The sequence below is a fragment of the Protopterus annectens genome, chromosome 10.part0 (assembly GCF_019279795.1).
Source record: "Protopterus annectens isolate FY-2018-M chromosome 10.part0, PAN1.0, whole genome shotgun sequence".
Taxonomy (NCBI): domain Eukaryota; kingdom Metazoa; phylum Chordata; order Ceratodontiformes; family Protopteridae; genus Protopterus; species Protopterus annectens.
Genome location: NC_056744.1, coordinates 1,038,617,393 through 1,038,636,012, shown reverse-complemented (window position 1 = coordinate 1,038,636,012; position 18,620 = coordinate 1,038,617,393). Strand labels below are relative to the sequence as shown.

The 18,620-nt window shown below is 37.2% G+C and overlaps 2 protein-coding genes across 2 annotated transcripts in view; one reads left to right on the top strand and one right to left on the bottom strand.

Moving 5' to 3' along the window:
* LRRIQ3 (leucine rich repeats and IQ motif containing 3) overlaps window positions 1-11,229 on the bottom strand; it is an 867,930-nt gene extending 856,701 nt beyond the window's left edge. Inside the window, exon 1 of the mRNA XM_044086836.1 lies at window positions 10,881-11,229. The gene's annotated coding sequence lies outside the window, so the exon portion shown is untranslated. The remainder of the gene's footprint in view (window positions 1-10,880) is intronic.
* Window positions 11,230-11,423: 194 nt separating this feature from the next.
* FPGT (fucose-1-phosphate guanylyltransferase) overlaps window positions 11,424-18,620 on the top strand; it is a 279,232-nt gene continuing 272,035 nt past the window's right edge. Inside the window, exon 1 of the mRNA XM_044086835.1 lies at window positions 11,424-11,517. Within this exon, the coding sequence (XP_043942770.1) occupies window positions 11,448-11,517 (70 nt within the window). The 5' untranslated portion in view covers window positions 11,424-11,447. The remainder of the gene's footprint in view (window positions 11,518-18,620) is intronic.

Sequence of the window (18,620 nt, the reverse complement as noted above, 5' to 3'; positions counted from 1 at the left end):
AAAATAAATGCAGTTATACTTCAAAACAAGTTCCATATTTTCCATAACTAGCTTAAAATCATCAGCTATAAGAATTTTCATCTCCACTATGATATTTTCAAACCATTCCAACCCAATTTGGTGTGGAATGTCTGAAAATAAATCTCTTACATCAATTGTCAAAAAAAATACCATCCCTGTACTGGGTGCCACCTATTTTAGATAAGAAATCCCATGAATCTATTAAAATGTGTGGAAATTTCTTATAAAATTCTTTTAGTTTGACGTCCACAAAAATTGCAAGTGGTTGTGTTTTTGAACCTTGTGAGGACGCAATTGGTCTTAAAGGTGGACTTTCTTTGTCCTTGTGCACCTTAGGTATACCAAATATTGCTGGAATAACTGGTTTTGTTACTCTTGGAAAATTGTATAATTCATTGTCTATTAGACCTTGTAGTAAATTGTCTTCTAAAATCATGTCTATTTTTCTGTAAGAAATATTCACTTCATTCCTAGAAACTAGGCTATACCTACTATCTTTGTCCAGTATATCACATATTCTCTTAGTATAGTCCCATGTATCCATCAGCACTACCCCTCCACCTTTATCAGGTTTCATTATCCGCAAATTACCATTGACACTTAATTGTTGTAGAGTACAAATTTCATTCTTAGTCAAATTGTGTCCTGTGGGTAAATGTTTCTTGTATCCATCCCTTATTGTACCCATGACACATCTTTCAAAATTCAATATGTCTTGGTGTATTGGGGGGTTAAAAGTACTGGCTTTCTTGAGATTGTTTTTTTTGTATTTAGTATTCCTTTCTTTGAACATGTGAAATAAATTCAACTTCCTAGTGAATAGCCTGATATCTAATAGGATTTCATCAATCCCAGGTTTTTTAACTGGGACAAATGTGAAAACTTTTGTAAACAAATTGAAATGTTCTTGTTTTACCTCAACATCTGTGTAGTTATAAATAAAAAAAATTGTCTTTAGATAAAATAACTACGTTAGACCCAACATTTCTCTCTATATAGTTTATACAATTCTCGTTGACATTAACACGTTCTTGAGACGTGGTAGCACAAATGTTACTGTCTATTGAATCTCCCTGACACCCCCCTCCCCCTCCTCTCTGGTGGTACATAATAATTCCTCGTTGCTACTGCGTAAGATGGTTGTTGGTCTAAATTCCTTATCCTTTCAGACCTTCTCGGTCCCTGCTCTTCTAAAGGAGTCCCATTATTAATAGTTTGGTCTCCATACTGGTTATATGTTTGTTTGTATCCCCCATAATGGCCTTGGTGTTCACCAAACCCCATTTCTGTTCCCCTGTTGTAACCTCCTTCCTTATTTTGGAAATTCCTTCTAAAATTCCTGTTGTCACAAAAATATGCTTTCCCCTCCCTGTATTCATTCAAGTCCCTATCCAATTTTCTTGTCTTCCTAACATGATTCTTTGAAATCACATTGTCCACATCATACATGGTTTTAAAATACATATTCTTGTATTCATCAACAGAAAATAAAAGGTCAGCATTAATTTCCTCATTCAATTTATCAATATTGCTTTTACATTCAAACATATAACTTCTTCGTTGTTTTTTATCATTCCTCTAAGAATGGCCAGCCCCCAATCATTTAAAATATTCACAATAGTTTTAAAAAATTCAGAATCCAGTACTGTATTGTTAGGGAACTTGTTGATTCTAAGTCCCTTCGGTACTATCTTGTTATCTATACATTACTTTAAATACCAATTATCCAATGCTAAACTTTTAAATTTTGTTAAATACTGTTTCAGAGTCTTACATTTGTCCTTGTATCCACCATTATGGGTTTGCGTCTGTTCTTCCCTCGATTTAAATGTTCCAAAGGAATTGTCAAGTCATTTGTAAAGATCCACACTGGGATATTCTCGTTCAACGCTCTCCCTCTGCCTGGTGGTTCCTCCATTACCTCTACAAGCATACGCTCCCTCACGACGCTCATGGTTGGACCGGAAGTGTTCGTTGTTAGTGTTCCCTGTGTTTCCTGGATCATTCTCACCTATTGGTGTATCGTGATTGCGTTCCCCTGTTCCTCTAGGTGAGCTCTGCGCACAGGGAATCTCATTTAAAGCTTCAGTCCCGTTGTTACTCCCCTGTGAGTAACTTTGAATTAATTTGATTGGTTCGTTGAGTAAACCACTACTCTCCATACTGTCAGGAATCCTCGATACCAGAAAAGCGCCAATTACAGCCTCTAGTAACCGAAAAGCACACAACTTCCAAATAGAAAAAATGCAGTTATAGGCGCTGTTCTCCAGTAACAATAAAGGTTTTCCTCTTAATAAAACGTGGAAACTCAGTTTCAATAAATTCAAGGTCCAAGTCCAATAGACCACTAGGTAAAACGTTTCAAGACACCAATTTATTTGACAAAAAAAAAAACAGATTAAGCGCTTTCATCTCCCATATGGAGACTTCATCAGAATCTGTTACACATACTTATTAATATATATTTTTTATATTTTAATATATTTATTGGTATTTATACACCAAACTAATGTATTAATAAGAAATGAGTATTTCCTGTCACAATTTCTTTGATGATTTTACTTATATTTAATTTTTACAACATTTATATAAGTTGGAAACAAAATTATGAAATGTTAAGATCATGAATTCCTATGAACCTCTACAACTTTGTATTAACATTCAAGTGTAAATTACCAAAGGTTTGGTTCAGCATTACCTCAATGTTAATTAGTGTCAATTAATGGCCAGCCTATTAGAAGTCAAGATTAATTAAGTGTGTTTTACTTAGATGTATTTAAACTGAAGATTTGTATGTGTAACAGATTCTGATGAAGTCTCCATGTGGGAGATGAAAGCACTTAATCTGTTTTTTTTGTCAAATAAATTGGTGTCTTGAAACGTTTTACCTAGTGGTCTGTTGGACTTGGACCTTGAATTTATTGAAACTGAGTTTCCACATTTTATTAAGAGGAAAATCTTTATTGTTACTGGAAAACAGCGCCTATAACTGCATAGTTCTTAAATTAATAATACACATTACTGCTGGGTTAGCTAGATGACATCACTATTTGACACTTCTATCTAGTTTCCAGGCTAAACAGATACCAGCAGAATTTAACATGTCTCTGTTAAAAATACTTCTATCTCTCAAAAGCTGACACTTTTCTCTTAGAAGCTTGTCTGAAACTGGAAGTTATAAAACAATTACCTTGGAAAAATGTAATTACCTCTGTTTCCAGACAATAGGAAAGTCTACAATTCTAGACATTGTGTCTACTTTGAGCTAAAACAGAGATAGCAGAGTCATAAACAAGTTCCACTTATTTTCTTAGAGTCTGCAAGTTAACTCTGTATATTCCAGCCTTTACCATCAACACATACATTTGCATAAGCATGTAGTTTATACACATTTCTGCTCTTTTCCAGCAGGGTGCACTGTGGTTACAATTTTGAAGCTCAGTACAGAACATATACTTTTCTTACATTTCTAAGGCAAGCATACAAATCATATTGCTATTCACAAATGACAGAATTATTTACAAAATTCTATCTAGCTGGGCTGGCAGTCTTCACAACATAAAAAAGTGTTCATATACAAAAAATAAAGGAGTTTGCTTTGATTTCCTTTGGATTAATAAGGAGTTGCTGCTTACAGAAACAGTTTTCAAAAGAGTTAAGGATCATGCTTAAAAAAAAACAAAATGAAAAGTTATGTACTGACCATAACTAGGCATCTGTGTTTTCCATTTTCATTCTTCCCCAACATATGAGTATGGATTGGATCCGACTCGGCCAAATACTCTCCCTCTACCCACAATGCCTTACTCCATCACCATTGCCTCATGTTTGCTGTCCTGTTTCTCAATGGTTATAGAAAAACAGATATAGACAAACAGAAAAGACATAGCTCAAACCTGAAAATGTAGGTTCCAAATACAGTTCAATCTGTCCTTCCAGAAGAAAAAGGATAGGGGATGGACAGGAGGAAACTTGCAGATGCCTAGTTATAGCAAGTACATAACTTTTAAATCTGATTTTTTTTCTTTTCATTCTTTCTTTCTTTCTCAACATATGGAACATAGTCCCCAGCTGCAATGATTTCAGGAAGCCCTCATGGAAGTCTATTCTGAAGTACTGCTAAACCAAAGACAGCTCTGTTTCTAGAGATGATATCCAATTTATAATGAGAGACAAAGGTATGAATTTTGGACCATATAGTACAAATATCATCAACTGAAGTTCTTGACCAAAAAGCAGATAAAGTAGTCATAGATCTGCTTGAATGTGCTTGGAGAGGTTTAGGTAGTGGCATACCTTTCTGAGTGTAAATCCATGAAATATAGTCTGTAATCCATTTAGCTAGGGTAACTTTAGAAACAGGATGACCTAGGTGATTTGAAGGAAAAAAATGCAGAAAGCCGGTCTTAGTTTCTAAATTGTTTTATTCTATAAAGGTAAAAACATAGTTGTCTGTGTACATCAAGGAGGCATAGCATGTACTCCCCATTTATTGGAAAAGTTTGGAAAGAAAACTGGCAAGTGAATGGACTGGTTGATGTTACTTTTAAAACCTACTTTAGATAAAAAAGAAATGTTAGTCCATAAGGAAACCCTATCGTTATGAAAAATAATATACAGAGTTTTAAGACGAAAGAGCCTGGAGTTCAGATATTCTTTTTGCTGAGGTTACAGCTACCAGGAAAACAATCATCCATGCCAGAAATTTTAGATCAGATCTGCCTGAAGGTTCAAAATGTTTTTGTGTTAAACCCTGGAATATAGCTGTTAGATCCCCGAGGTGGTGAGGGAACCTTTATCAGAGGCCTCAAAAGAAAAATGCCATTCATAAAAGATTTACAAAATCTAGAGGAAGACAGGGAAAAAGATTTGTTCCCTGTGTGCGAATAACTAGAGGGAGGAAGTCAAAATAGTAGAGAAATAATAATTTTTAGAAAAAAAAAAACAACTGAATTAACTCACAAAATAATTTTTAGACTTGCTCGAGAGCTTCAAACCTGAGCGTGTTTGTGATGGTGGCAAACAAGATCTGAGGCAATGGAGCTGGAGTAGGGCATTGTAGGTAGAGGGAGGAACTCAAGAGCTGGACTGAAGTCTGCCATATGCAGCCGAGTCAGATCCAAGGATCAGATCTGAACCTATATGTTGAAGAAGAATGAAAAGGACAACATCAGATCCAACTTTTACCTTTAAATACAAAAGTTTTTGCATCAATGATAGTGCATGTGAACACTCCTTTTTGTAAAAGTAAAAGTTTGTTTCAAGCTAGTTAAGGAAAATGTATTTTAAACATGCTTCAAAACATCGAAGTCTGACATACTACTGCTGTATTTACAGCACGAGTATTAACATGCTGGTAGGAGATATGTACAACACTTTGGGTGCCAAGTCTACTACAGTGTGTTACCATGACTACATACTTGTGAAACAATTATTTAATTGCCAACCTGTTAAATGAATAATCTGGCAAAAAGCACTTTTAAAAGTTTTTTGATAAACTGTTTAACAGGTTAGAGATTAATTTATTTTACAAGTATGCAGTCATGATAATACACCATAATTAGACTTGCCAAGTATGCAGTCATGATAATACACCATAATTAGATTTGCCTCCAAAGTGATGTACACATCTCCTGCCAGCATATTAATATTCATGCCATAAATATGACAGGAGTACATTACGCTTCTGTGTTGGGTCTCTTTTTTTTAAATGCATTTTTTTTCTTAACTGGCTTGAAACCAACTTTTATTTTTGCAAGAAAGACTGTTTACATGCACTAGGATGCATGCAAACAGTTTTTTTATGTAAAACTAATAGTTGGTTCTCCTTGTCAAGGGTGCGGGAACCATTGAGCAAGGGGGAGGGAGCACCCTCCCACTTTTACAAAACCATCTTGTCTTGTCTAGCCCTCATGAAATAGTACCCTAGTCACAATTCCTATTTCCATCTTCCGTGCTGTTGCTTACTTAAATGTCTACCCAAAGCATCATCTTCCCCAATCAAGGGTGTCGGACCATTGAGAAAGAGTCCCTGTGGTAGTGAAAAAACTCTATGGTGGCATCATTTATGCCAAATGCAGTCCTAGGCATGAAATTAAACTTCCACTGCCTGCCTTTTTCAGGTAAGGAGATGTATGCTGCTGCTTTGGAGATGTTATTGCTGCTGCTGGCTGTAGGGATTGTGCTTGATATATGCTGCTCTGCTGGCTAGGGAGATGATTTTGTGTGTGTGTGTGTGTGTGTGTGTGTGTGTGTGTGTGTATATATAAATGCCCCAGTGAGGTATAACTGGTGGTTACTGTTACTCAAGCTCAAACCCTGCACCTTAGTTACAAGAAACAACAGCCTGAATTGTCTACCTATACTACCACTTGTGATTCAAGGAGTTGAGTGAGGATTTTACAAGGAGCTGAGAATTTCAGGGGAAGAGAAGTTTAGTGCTGCTTATGCCAAGTCTGCTTGCATTGTTAGTAGCACAACAGGTAGTATACTTGCTTTTGATGCAGAAGACTCCCACAGTATGCAGATGGAGCGCTGATACTGTACTGTGTTGTACTTTGAAGGAGTGGATGCTGCAGTCCTGTGAATGTCCTCTTCTAGAGGAGTTACCTAGTAATTATGAACCCGTTACCAGTTTGTCGTCCATTCTCTATTGCAATATTACTAGCTTATCATTTTTTTAATGTAGCATAGCCAATTTATCCTTCAAGGGCAGCAGGCACTTTATTTGGAGATGAAACTACGAAATATAAAGTTGTTTGCTAGCAGCAACCTCTTCATTAGTTACAGATCATTTTAATGTGGAATTACTTGGATGACTTTACTTCTGTAGAGATTTTGTATATTTACTGATATTGGTGGATTGTAATGATAAAAGTTTGAGTGGCCTTTTATGGTTGAAATTTTCTGAAATTGGTAGTTTTGTCATTGTTGGTGCATACATTTTGTTTCATTGCTTACTAGAAGACCGTTCAAAACTACAAATTTAAAACACTTTCTAACAAGTGGTGCTGTATTATACAACGACTATAATTTAATACAATCAGGAAGGTGAATTAAAGAATTCATATATGCATGCATGGCCCTAAAAATGTGTCAGGAGCCTATGGTTTGAAAACAACCTAGAGATAAGCTTAGTCCTCCACTAGCCAGATGCAAAATGAATGTGGGTTTTCATGCCCTTTCAATGAATGTGAGTTTCAAGGGCAGAGAAGTTTACTGCTCATGCTTAGTCTGTTTTCATTGTGAGACTATACTGTTTGTTACCAAATGGCCCAGTGTTTGTGCTATTTTATTTCAATTTCTGTAATCATTGTAGAAGTAAATAAGAAAACTGTATGCATGCTGACAAGTTTGAACAATGTTTATGATAACTGAGGAGAAATAGCCAAGTAATGGAACACTGCAGTGGCTGGGGAGGGGGGCTGCTGCTAGAGCAATGGGGGGGGGGGTTACAGACTATCCATTCTAGTAAAACAAAGTTCACCCCTGTCCAAATTCAAATGCAACTTGGACCTAAGGATGGGTAATATAAAATGTACTCCAGGATTGCCCCTCATGCCACTAATGAATAGGCAGTTCCTAAATGCTGCATCCCTTACATTGGTCCCCTCAAATTATCTATGGTATGATCACAGTTATTCTCATTAGGGCTAATGTACAATTATCAGCCATGGGATAGGTAAGACCAATTGGGAAATGTTAATTCAAGCACCAAAAGGGAAACTGGCTAAGCTTAAAATGTATTCTAAGTGAACCCATGTTGTGGTAGTAAATAGTTTTAAAAAAATTGCCCTTTTTAGATCACTAAGTGTCTTTCTCACCCCCCCCCCGTTATCAACAGCTTCAGACACCTATGCCCCTTGTTAAAAATTATCTTTAACTCTATTGAAAACCGTCTCTGTAACCAACTCCTTAATCCATAAGCAACCAAACTCTTTTTACTTCTCCCCAAATCACTCACTCATGAAAAACAGAACTTTAAGATTACATCCCTAAACAATGTTCCCACTTGAAGTAGTACCCAATACAAAACTGTTAGGGGTTACAATAGATGACACTCTCACATATGATCTCCACATACAGAACAACATACAAACATTACAAAAAGCTAGGAATGTTATATAATGTCAAAATATTCCTTATTTTATCGACCAGTCACTCTTGCCACTACATACCTACTCCCCTCTCCACTATATGTTTCTCCCATCTAGACTAACCTTCAGGCCACTTTAAAAATCTAAACTAGATCAATGTTCCAATAAGTTTGCCAGCTATGCACTGCTTTGCACTAAAAACCCTAAACTGGTTTGAATGACTCCATTAAATAAATTATATTTAACTTCTCTTAAATATTATGTTTAATACCACAAAACCAAGTTTCATTTTTTTCATAAATGACTTTAAAGTTTTTTTCCAAACTGTTCATTTAAAAAGTTGGCAAACATTTATTCATGCAAATGTAGTGCATTTGTATAAGTATTTCAGAGTGATGTAAACTCCTCCTGCCGTTATGTTAATATTAATGCCATAAAAACAGTAGGAGTAATTTAGACTGTTGTGTTCAGAATGTTTGTTTTTAAACTTAAATTTTAAATTAATACAGAGAAACCAACACTCATTTATATAAGCAAGAGTACTCACAAGCAGAAGAATGTATGCAAACACTTTTTTATGTAAAGATAAAACTTGTTTTGCTGTTATTAAACATGATCTTTAACACATAATATATATCCCCACTTCCTACCCAGCTATAAGTGCAATTCACAGCCACTATCTTCCAAATCTTCAACTTAAGTCTACTGATAAATATCTACTTGACATCTATAAGCCTCACAAAACCTATGGACAAAGTCTGTACTCAAAATGGTGCAGAAAAGCCTGGAATGCAATCCCTGCTTCAGTTTAGGCAATTCATAACATTCACTTTTTTTAGCTGTAACTAAAATAATTCTTCTCAAACACCTGGCTTTGCACATGCTGCTCTACTGGCGAATTAATAAAGCCCCTACTCCTTTAATGCCTATGTACCCCTTGTTTCTCATTGTTCTTCTTACTCTTTCTCTTACTCTATATTTCTCCTGTCTCTCATATCTATACCACTTATAACCTCTTACAACTACTTATTTTTTTCCCCTTCACTGATCTTCAGCCCTCTATATCAACTATTAGAAGTTCCACTCCATCATACTCTTCTGTATGACTCTGTAATCTCACTTTATCTAGTCACTCACATATTACATGTTAACATATTTCATTACTGTATCATACTGTATATCTCTTGTTTTACTGATGGCATATGTGTATTAGCCTATGTGTATATAGCACATTACAACATGAAGTCAATCTCCATCTATGTAGATGTATATGTATATGTATTTTCTGTACCTATATATGTGGAGCTTTTCTCCCTGGACTTCCACTGAAAAAGGGTACCATTATCCACTCAGACTTTCACAGTAAACAAATGTGAGTAAAGTAAATAAAATAAGTAAATACTTATTTTTTAAGCATGCCTCAAATGAACACTATCAATGCAATACCACTGCTTTGACAAACCTCTCAAGTACCAACCCTCAGTAGAACCGTCTTTGTAACTATTCTTATGTTTCAACACCATACACAGCGTAAATGCTTCTACATACCATATGTAATGTTAACCATTGTGGACAACAAACTGTCCTTCAATCACCATGTATCCACTAAAGTAAGAAAGTCCTTTTTCATTGCGCAGCTTATTACCAAAGGTATGCCATTTAGGTCCAGGGGTGTGATCATTCCGACATATTCTGTACTCATCGGGCAGATCATTGAGTATCATGCCCTGTCCTGTAGGCACCTGATGAATTATCTGACAGAATTTGAACACCCACAATGCTTTTTTACTAAGAAAATCAAGGACGTAAATCATAAAAACTATGCAGACTGTTTCAAAGCCTTGTCCCTCTTCTTGTTGTCATAAAGGCTACTGAGAGGTGATCTCTGCCTCACATACAAAGCCTCAACAGATGCTATCCTGTTAGACTTACTGCACATTTTCAAGTCTAATAGAGTCATAAACACACACTCAAATGATCTACATCTTTTTTTTTTTTTTTTACAACATAAATAGAACATTTTGAATAGACAGATATGCATCACAGAGAATACCACTTCTTGGGAATTGCCTTCCTTTCCATATAAAGCAAAGTACTGCAATTACACATTATTCAAACATAATTTGGATAAATGGATGAGTAACGGCAAATTCACCACTGGTTGTTTAGTACCCTTGTCCCCCATGGATAGGATCAACATGTATATGTCTCTGAGTTATTCAAACTTAAAATATAAGGGTTAAAAACTCATGAGAATGTATCACTAGGCTTCTAAAGATTCTCAAAGATCAATACCCTCGTAAGTACCATTAAATTTTTAAAATAGCAGTTTTAGTAACTTAAGATATTAGCAGAATAACAGAATGTGAATTAATATGTATTTTCTGAAGTAAAATAAGGCTATCCTCTGTTTGCTGTCACTATTCGTTAAAAGTAATTCACCAACTTTTCTGCCAAAATAGCTTTGAGAGGGATTACGAAGGATAAAGCAACATTTTTAGCCAAAATCAGTGGGAGTTAAGACATATACCCACCTGCTTCAGGTGACTGAATAAACGCATGGTTGGGGCCCTTATTACAAATAACTTACCTTGTGTCACATATAGAAGTTAAAGTTTGGGATACAGTGATTTCCATTATTCTTTCATAAAACTTACAACTTCATCAGGCTTGGGTGCCACCAGTCTTACAACATTTTATTATATTATTTGTCTCAGCATTTACATGATACTCTGCCTGTAAAAGATAGAAAAATGTACTTACATTCTTATCCTATTTAGATGCTTGTCAGAAAATGAAACCATTGAGGCAGCTAGAAGTAGCCACAAAACAGACTGCTGTTTAAACGTGCTACTGCCAAAATGCCACAAATAATATTTATAATAATTTATTTTCCCTTTTTGTACAATTATACCATGCAGGTGACTAGGAAACGTATAGCTAAAGGACGCGTTTACTCCCGGGAAAGTTCATAAAAACGCACACATCAAGTACCGCAGAACTGAATATGTTTCTATGGCAACTGTACACGGAACTACTGATTACAACGAGTCTGTCTGTCTGTAGTTTCTACAGGATAGTTTCATAAATAACTTATAGGTTAACTTATAGGTTTTCAATTACTTTCCAGAAAGCATTAATCTTCAAAACCATAACGTTATTAGAATACTTTACAGTAATATGCATTATTTTATAGTCTCAGTGCTACCATTTTGCTATTCCTACTTCCTTGAAATGAGGGTGGGACGTTGTCAAAACTATAGCTAATTTGTGCTTAAGACTGTTTGACCCCGCCCATCGGTTCGGTGTAGTCTATTGCGAAGCAGGAAGATGACTGCACCGACTGTATCAGTGCAAAATGCAACCAGAGAAAGACTTAACAAATACGACAGATTGCGAGGTACAGAACATCAATAGGCGTTCATGTTATAACTTTTAATACGTAATTATTACAAATCAGTTTCCTGTGTGAAGTTGAGCAACTGTAACGTTAACCAAAACGTCCGGAAGTGGGGGGCGTCAGTGGTAATCGTCCTTGGAAAAGTGCTACTAAGCATCTGATAATAAAAACACCCGCCTTCCCTTAAAAGGAGATGAAACCTCCAGTAAAAGTGAAAAATGTCTCTGGCAGAACGTTTTCATTTGTGAAGCAATAGCACTTGCTGCGTAGGAATAGCGCGACAAAATTGCACTTGGCTGATCTTATCTTCAGTCAGTCTTACATAAAGTTTCCTGATAGATTTTTTTGATAGTTATAAAGTACATGTTTCCAGTTTGAAACATTCCTGTTCGGTTGCATTTCGATTGTTTTTACGTCTTTTTGTCTGCCCTTCCGTCTTTCTGCATATTTTATTTGTATTTTGAACAAGGAACATTTTCGCACCTTGATGACTACAGGTAAACACGGTGGCGTAAATTACTGCGTCACCAAAGAGTATCCCATAATCATCAGTTTATTCCAGAGGATACTGGGTATGGGAAATTCAGGGGTAGGTTTAAGGTCTCTGGGTCTTACAGCTATATTTCGCAGCATTTTTGTGATGTGCCTGCCTTCACAGGAGGAATTAATATTTTTTCTCCGCGTGTTGTAATAGGCTTTCCTTAGCTTATAGCAGTTTGGCATGCTTAAGTATAACAAGCACATCAGCAAGTCAAATAGGATTGAGCTCTGGTGAGAGGAAAGCACCTTCAAATAAATTTGCAAAATGTGGATAAAGTTCAAAGACGAGTGTAAGAGGGCGCAATGAATTTTAACTGAGGTAATACATTAAGAAAAATAGGACAGGGTTCTATAAACAGTTTACAGTATAATGCAGACTGCTAAGCATTGCAATTACAAAATGCTTCAAGTTACTTAAGTGGACACAGTAAGAATATTACTTTTCCATATGCACAGTGCCAGGACACACACACACATATTGCATGAAAATCAAGATGACTTTTTACTACTATTTGTTTTCTTTTCTAGAAGTGTGAGTGTACCTATGGCTTTGATTAAAACGTGATTTAATAAAGCTGTTAAATATACTAGTACCCAAGGATGTTTTATCCATAATGTAGAAAAGGGACCTGGATTTAACTTTTCCACTCCAAAGAAGAGTTCTGCGGTGGTGCAGCGGTAGCGTTGCTGCCTCACAGCAAGAGGTTCTCCCGTTCGATTCTGGGCTGGAATACCTTCTGTGTGCAGTCTGCATGTCCTCCCCGCGGTTGGGTGGGCGTTCGAAAGACGTGTAAATGGGCGTGCCTTCCTTGAAGGTTGAATGTCGAGCTGGCACCTCGGCATTCGTCAAAATCTACTGCCAATCATTAGCGGACCGGAGTTCCGCTGTGGCGACCCTAACTGGGAAAAGCCGAAAGACAACAACTCCAAAGAAGAGTTCAAAAGATAAGATGAATGAGTACGGAAGAATTGATGTGATCCCTAGCCTCTTCCTGAGAATGAAAATGTAGGAAAGCCCATATGACTCTGTAGATTAACAGTAAAGGATACTAAGTCATACATGCAGAAATGGGGAAGAAGAGGTTGTGGGTGGGTAGATGCAGAATCATTAGTATCTGATGTTTCTAGAATATATATAGTAATGATATTTTAGGATATTCCTCATCTATACATAGCAGATAGTGGTTGGTTATTCATAGGTACTTAATAGGCTGTTGATCCGTGAGGATGTAGTGTATGTATGAATAAGCCAGAGCTGGACAGGACATTTACATGTTACAATTATCCATAAGGGAAAAGGGTACTAAACCAGAGATACATTTGCAGATTCCAATCCATTCATCTCCGTGTTTGACTAGAGAAAGGGAAATATAAGTAATGTTCTTCATAGGTTAATAGGTAGTACTAGCTATGCAATCCAGGAAACCATTAGAGCTTAGCTGAAACTCCCAATTGCCCCAAAGAACTGTTTGGTTAAATGACTTGATACAGAACATCAGTATTTTCTGGAAGATATACCTGTCCCTTCAAACCATTGTTTTGATGTTGCAGAAGAGGTTTAGATCCCTAGACCAAGTTTACCTGATGCCATTTGACTTGCTGATGTGCAGTAAATCCATCAGTAGTGGGTCAGAGGATTCCTAATATGCCAGACACAGGTCACCTCTTAGTCTGTAGGATGTTGAGTATAGTGACAGGCTTTTAGTCAGTCCATGTAGAACATGTTGTTTAGACCTTGTATCCTTTTAGTAAGGTATCTCTGTGGGCATTCCAGTTGTCGCATGTGTCTGGAGAGATGCATGCTAAAGGGGGCATTAAATTCAGTGACTGACCTAATGGAGGCTGAATAAAGGGGGACAGTGACATCACTAGATCTAGACAAAATTACTTTGTTTATAAGCTGTGCAATATAGAAAGGCTTTCTTTAAACAATAGACGCATGTTGGTCAAAAGTCAGGTCACTCTCTATGTAATTTACAAAGACATGCATCTGGAGCATTTCTTCCCGGGCCGTCACTGAAAATTGGCTTCATTCCAAGTTGGACTTTCCCGGTTAACAAATGTTAAATGTATAAAAATAGATAAATAAAAGTTCCCAAATTTCGAGCAACTGGGACGACTATTTAGGGGCATATTGTGGTAGATGACTTCCCAACAGATATAATAATGTATTTTAGGCATTTAGTTTCAGTCCATTATTTTTGACACCAGTTATTTATTTGGGACAAACCTTTCTGCAGGATGGCTAAGTCATTTGGGGATTCACTGACTGCTTTTAACTTGCATTCCTTCATAAACTTAGTCAGCCAGAACCCTTTGCTATTGGTTTTGCTTCAGAAAAGTAGAATCCAAACTGGAGATGTCCCATCACATAACTCTGCGGGGGAGGCTTCTCTGATGAGCGGTCTCTTCTGTGGAGGAAACTTGCCCTATTTTGATTATCTGCATCAGATCTGTGAGTGAGTTGGCAATCCAGCAGGTGACAAAGTGGTTTATTCCCAGTTTATTTATCTTTTCTGGTATGCCTAGGTGGGAAGCTGTGTCAAAAGTGTTGGCCAGGTCAAGGTATGTGGCGTATACTGTTTTGCCTTCATCCATAACTTTGCTGACAATTTCAAAAAAATCCACCAGGTTTAGTAACTTGCCCTTGATGAATTCAAACTGAGACAGGTCCAGTGTTTATAAGTTTCCTATGTCCTGATTGATTAATTCCATGATAAGTCTGTCTATAGCTTTGAATATTAGGCTGGTCAGACTTAGGGTCTGTAATTGCGTGGGTTTGAGGAAGGTCTTCCCTTGTGCAGGGTAGTGACTATAGCTGTTCTCCTTTCACTTGGTACAAAACCAGTATGTTTTGGTTAAAAGCTTTGTCTACCAGAAGCTTGCATTCATGGTAGTGAGCATAATACACTGAGCCAGATCAAACTGTTGGCAGTAGGGGACTGGGAAGGAAGAGCGGTCAGAGAAGAACCTCTGATAGGAGTTGAAGTCCTCATTACCTTGTTTTCCTTTTGCTGTCATAATAAGTTACCATGTAGTGGTTTCTGTCATATCTTTAGTAGGTCCTGTGAAATGATGCAGATACATGCAAAGTTATTATTTTTTTTTTCCTTGCTGGCCTAGATGGAGATGATTAGAAGTTCACATTCAGTAGATGGTGAAATTGGAAAAGTTGAGGGAGTACACTGTAAACTGTCTAATGAGTAAATGTGACTGAAAACCTGACAATGATGACTGTTGATTAGTAGAATCTGTAGTAACTGATTCCAGATGTTCATTTTATTACGTATAATAATCAGTGCTACAATGAACATGAAACTTTTGAAATAATTTCACTTAATGTTCCATAAGGTACTATAAGTATGTGGAGTGAATATATTAAATGAAATGTCACTTTTAGATGCTGCAGTAGTAAAACAGTCAGTGCAGCAGAGGAGCTACACAGCAAATTACATGAAAGCGAGTAGCGATGCCATAGACAGGGCCTGTATAAATTAGGCCTCTTGACTATCACAGACATCTTTTTATAGCGATTCACAAATGTTCATACTATACAACTTCCATGAATGGTGCACATCGTTATTAGCTGCACTGCACCTATTCATTTCTGTGGGGAAAACATACTAGCTACTCAGCTCAGTGATATGCTGTTCATTGGAACACGTAAAGTTTGCTTAAATTACGTGATAAGTAATTCTGGGAGGTTCACAGGAGCAATTCAGAGGCATGTTAATTATGTCTCTGTAAAGCATTGTAGCTAAGCAGGACATCTCTACCAAACTGAGCAGAACAAGCTGTTCAGCTGTGAAACATTTTACAGATAACACTCGAAAATTCACTTTAGTGTGTTTTGCTAATAAAGCTGGCAGATTCAATGCCCAGTTTAGTACTGTAGTAGCTGCATTAATAAGAAACACAATGAGTTGATGAATGTTCCCAGTGTACTGTGGTTCACTAATATACATGGGCAAATTCAGTCTTTGGTGTAGTCAGCTAGTAACTTTCATAACTTATGATACAATACAATAATATGTGTAAGTATAATGCAGCTAGTAAGGATGATTATTCATCTGAAGAAAACAGCTTTAGTCAGTCAGTTACTAGTAAACAGAATTATCACCCAATTACTAGTAAACAGAATTCAATACAGCTTTATTTGTCACTTACTATTAATAGTGCATGTCAGTAAAGAGCACTGTTCGTGTTTGACAATAAAATTACAACATATGTCAAAACATGCTGGAAGTTTTACATAGAGCAAAAACAGAGATGATGCAAATATATAGAAGAAGCAAAGACTAAATACGGAGATAACATATAATACTAAAAGGTGCGATTATAAAAACGTGAATATAAATCTTATCTTTATTAGATGGAGTTATGGTTCCTTACTGTTCTCTGATATATGGGCTGCCCCCATACTCATCTTCTTTCGGCTGTTCCCGTTAGGGGTCACCACAGCGGATCATCTGTTTTCATTTCTTCCTGTCCTCTGCATCTTGCTCTGTCACACCAACCACCTGCATGTCCTCTCTCACCACATCCATAAACCTTATCTTAGGCATTCCTCTTTTTCTGTTACCTGGTAGCTTCATCCTTAGCATCTTTTTCCCAATATACTCAGCAACCCTCCTCAGCACATGTCCAAACCATTGTAATCTTGCCTTTCTGGCTTTGCTTCCAAACCTTCCAACCTGGGCTGACCCTCTAATATACTTATTCCTAATCCTGTCCACCCTCATCACACCCAGTGCAAATCTTAACATCTTTAACTCTGTCACATCCAAACTCAAACTCCTGCCTTTCTGTCAATGCCACTGTCTCCAACCCATATAACATAGCTGGTCTCACTACCCTCTTGTAGACCTTCCCTTTCACTCTTTCTGGTACTTGTCTGTCACAAATCACTTCTGACACACTTCACTCACTCCATCCTGCCTGTACTCTCTTCTTCACCTCTCTTCCACACTCACCGTTACTCTGAACTATTGATCCCAAGTATTTAAACTCATCCACCTTCGCCACCTCTACTCCTTGCATCCTCACCATTCTTCTAGCCTCCCTCTCATTCACACACATATATTCTGTCTTAGTCCTGCTGACCTTCATTCCTCTTCTCTCTAGAGCATATCTCCATCTCTCCAGGGTCTCCTCCACCTGTTCCCTACTCTCACTACAGATCACAGTGTGATCTGCAAACATCATAGTCCACGGGGACTCCTGTCTGATCTCGTCTGTCAACCTGTCTATCACCATTGCAAATAAGAAAGGGCTCAGAGCTGATCCTTGATGTAACCCCACCTCCACCTTAAATGCATCCTTCACTCCCACCGCAGACCTCACCACTGTCACACTACCCTCGTACATATCCTGTACCACTCTTACATACTTCTGTGACACTCCCGACTTCCTCATACAATACCACAACTCCTCTCTAGGCACCCTGTCATATGCTTTCTCTAAGTCTACAAAAACACAATGCAACTCCTTCTGGCCTTCTCTGTACTTCTCCATCAACACTCTAAGAGCAAACATCGCATCTGTAGTGCTCTTTCCCGGCATTAAACCATGCTGCTGATCACTAATCATCATCTGCCTTCTTAACCTAGCTTCCACTACTCTTTCCCATAACTTCATGCTGTGACTGATCAATTTAATCCCTCTGTAGTTACAAATGCTCTGCACATCACCCTTATTCTTAAAAATTGGTATCAAAACACTTTTTATCCATTCCTCAGGCATCCTCTCACTTTCTAAGATTTCATTAAACAATCTGGTTAAAAACTCCACTGCTATTTCACCTAAACACCTCCATGCTTCCACAGGTATGTCATCTGGACCAACAGCCTTTCCATTCTTCATAGCTATCCTTACTTCCTCCTTGCTAATCCATTATATTTCATGGGCTGCCCTCATACTAAATATTCTAATTCAGAGGCTGAAATAACATGAAGAAAATACTTGGTTTTGCATGTAAGCCCAGTATTCTAACTTTACGGTAATGTGATTTTGTAGGTAATACAGTTAGTTAGCAGACATGAAGGAGGCACAATCCTCCACATGGGGGGGGGGGGTTTACAGAGGAAGCTTACATACTTTGCAGTACCACTGCTGATAGCAATATTTTTTTTTTTTTTGTGATAGTAGAGTACTTTCAGAACGTGTATATAATGTTCTTATGTTTTGAACTCAAAGTTTTAAAACCATGACTGTAGGTTTCCACTGCTTACCTGTCAACTACACAATAAATCAATTAAATGAGAGTTGCTTGTTGGGTCATAGAACCTGTAAACTCTGCCTGACTCCTTATAGAGCCAGTCCATTTAATAGTATGTTATGGCAGTTTCATGAGCTGAGTTTATTGTTATGCTCCAGTTTTAGCAATAATATCAAGGATATAAAAGGATATTTGCAAGTTTGAAGTTATGAACTATTGAATCAGGTTCAGATTATTCCTCCCAACAGTAATTTATACTGTATTTTTCAGAGTTCTTTGTTTGACAAAGCAAACAAGTAGCATGCAAGATCCAGAATAAATTCAAGGGATAATTAAATGCAAGTTA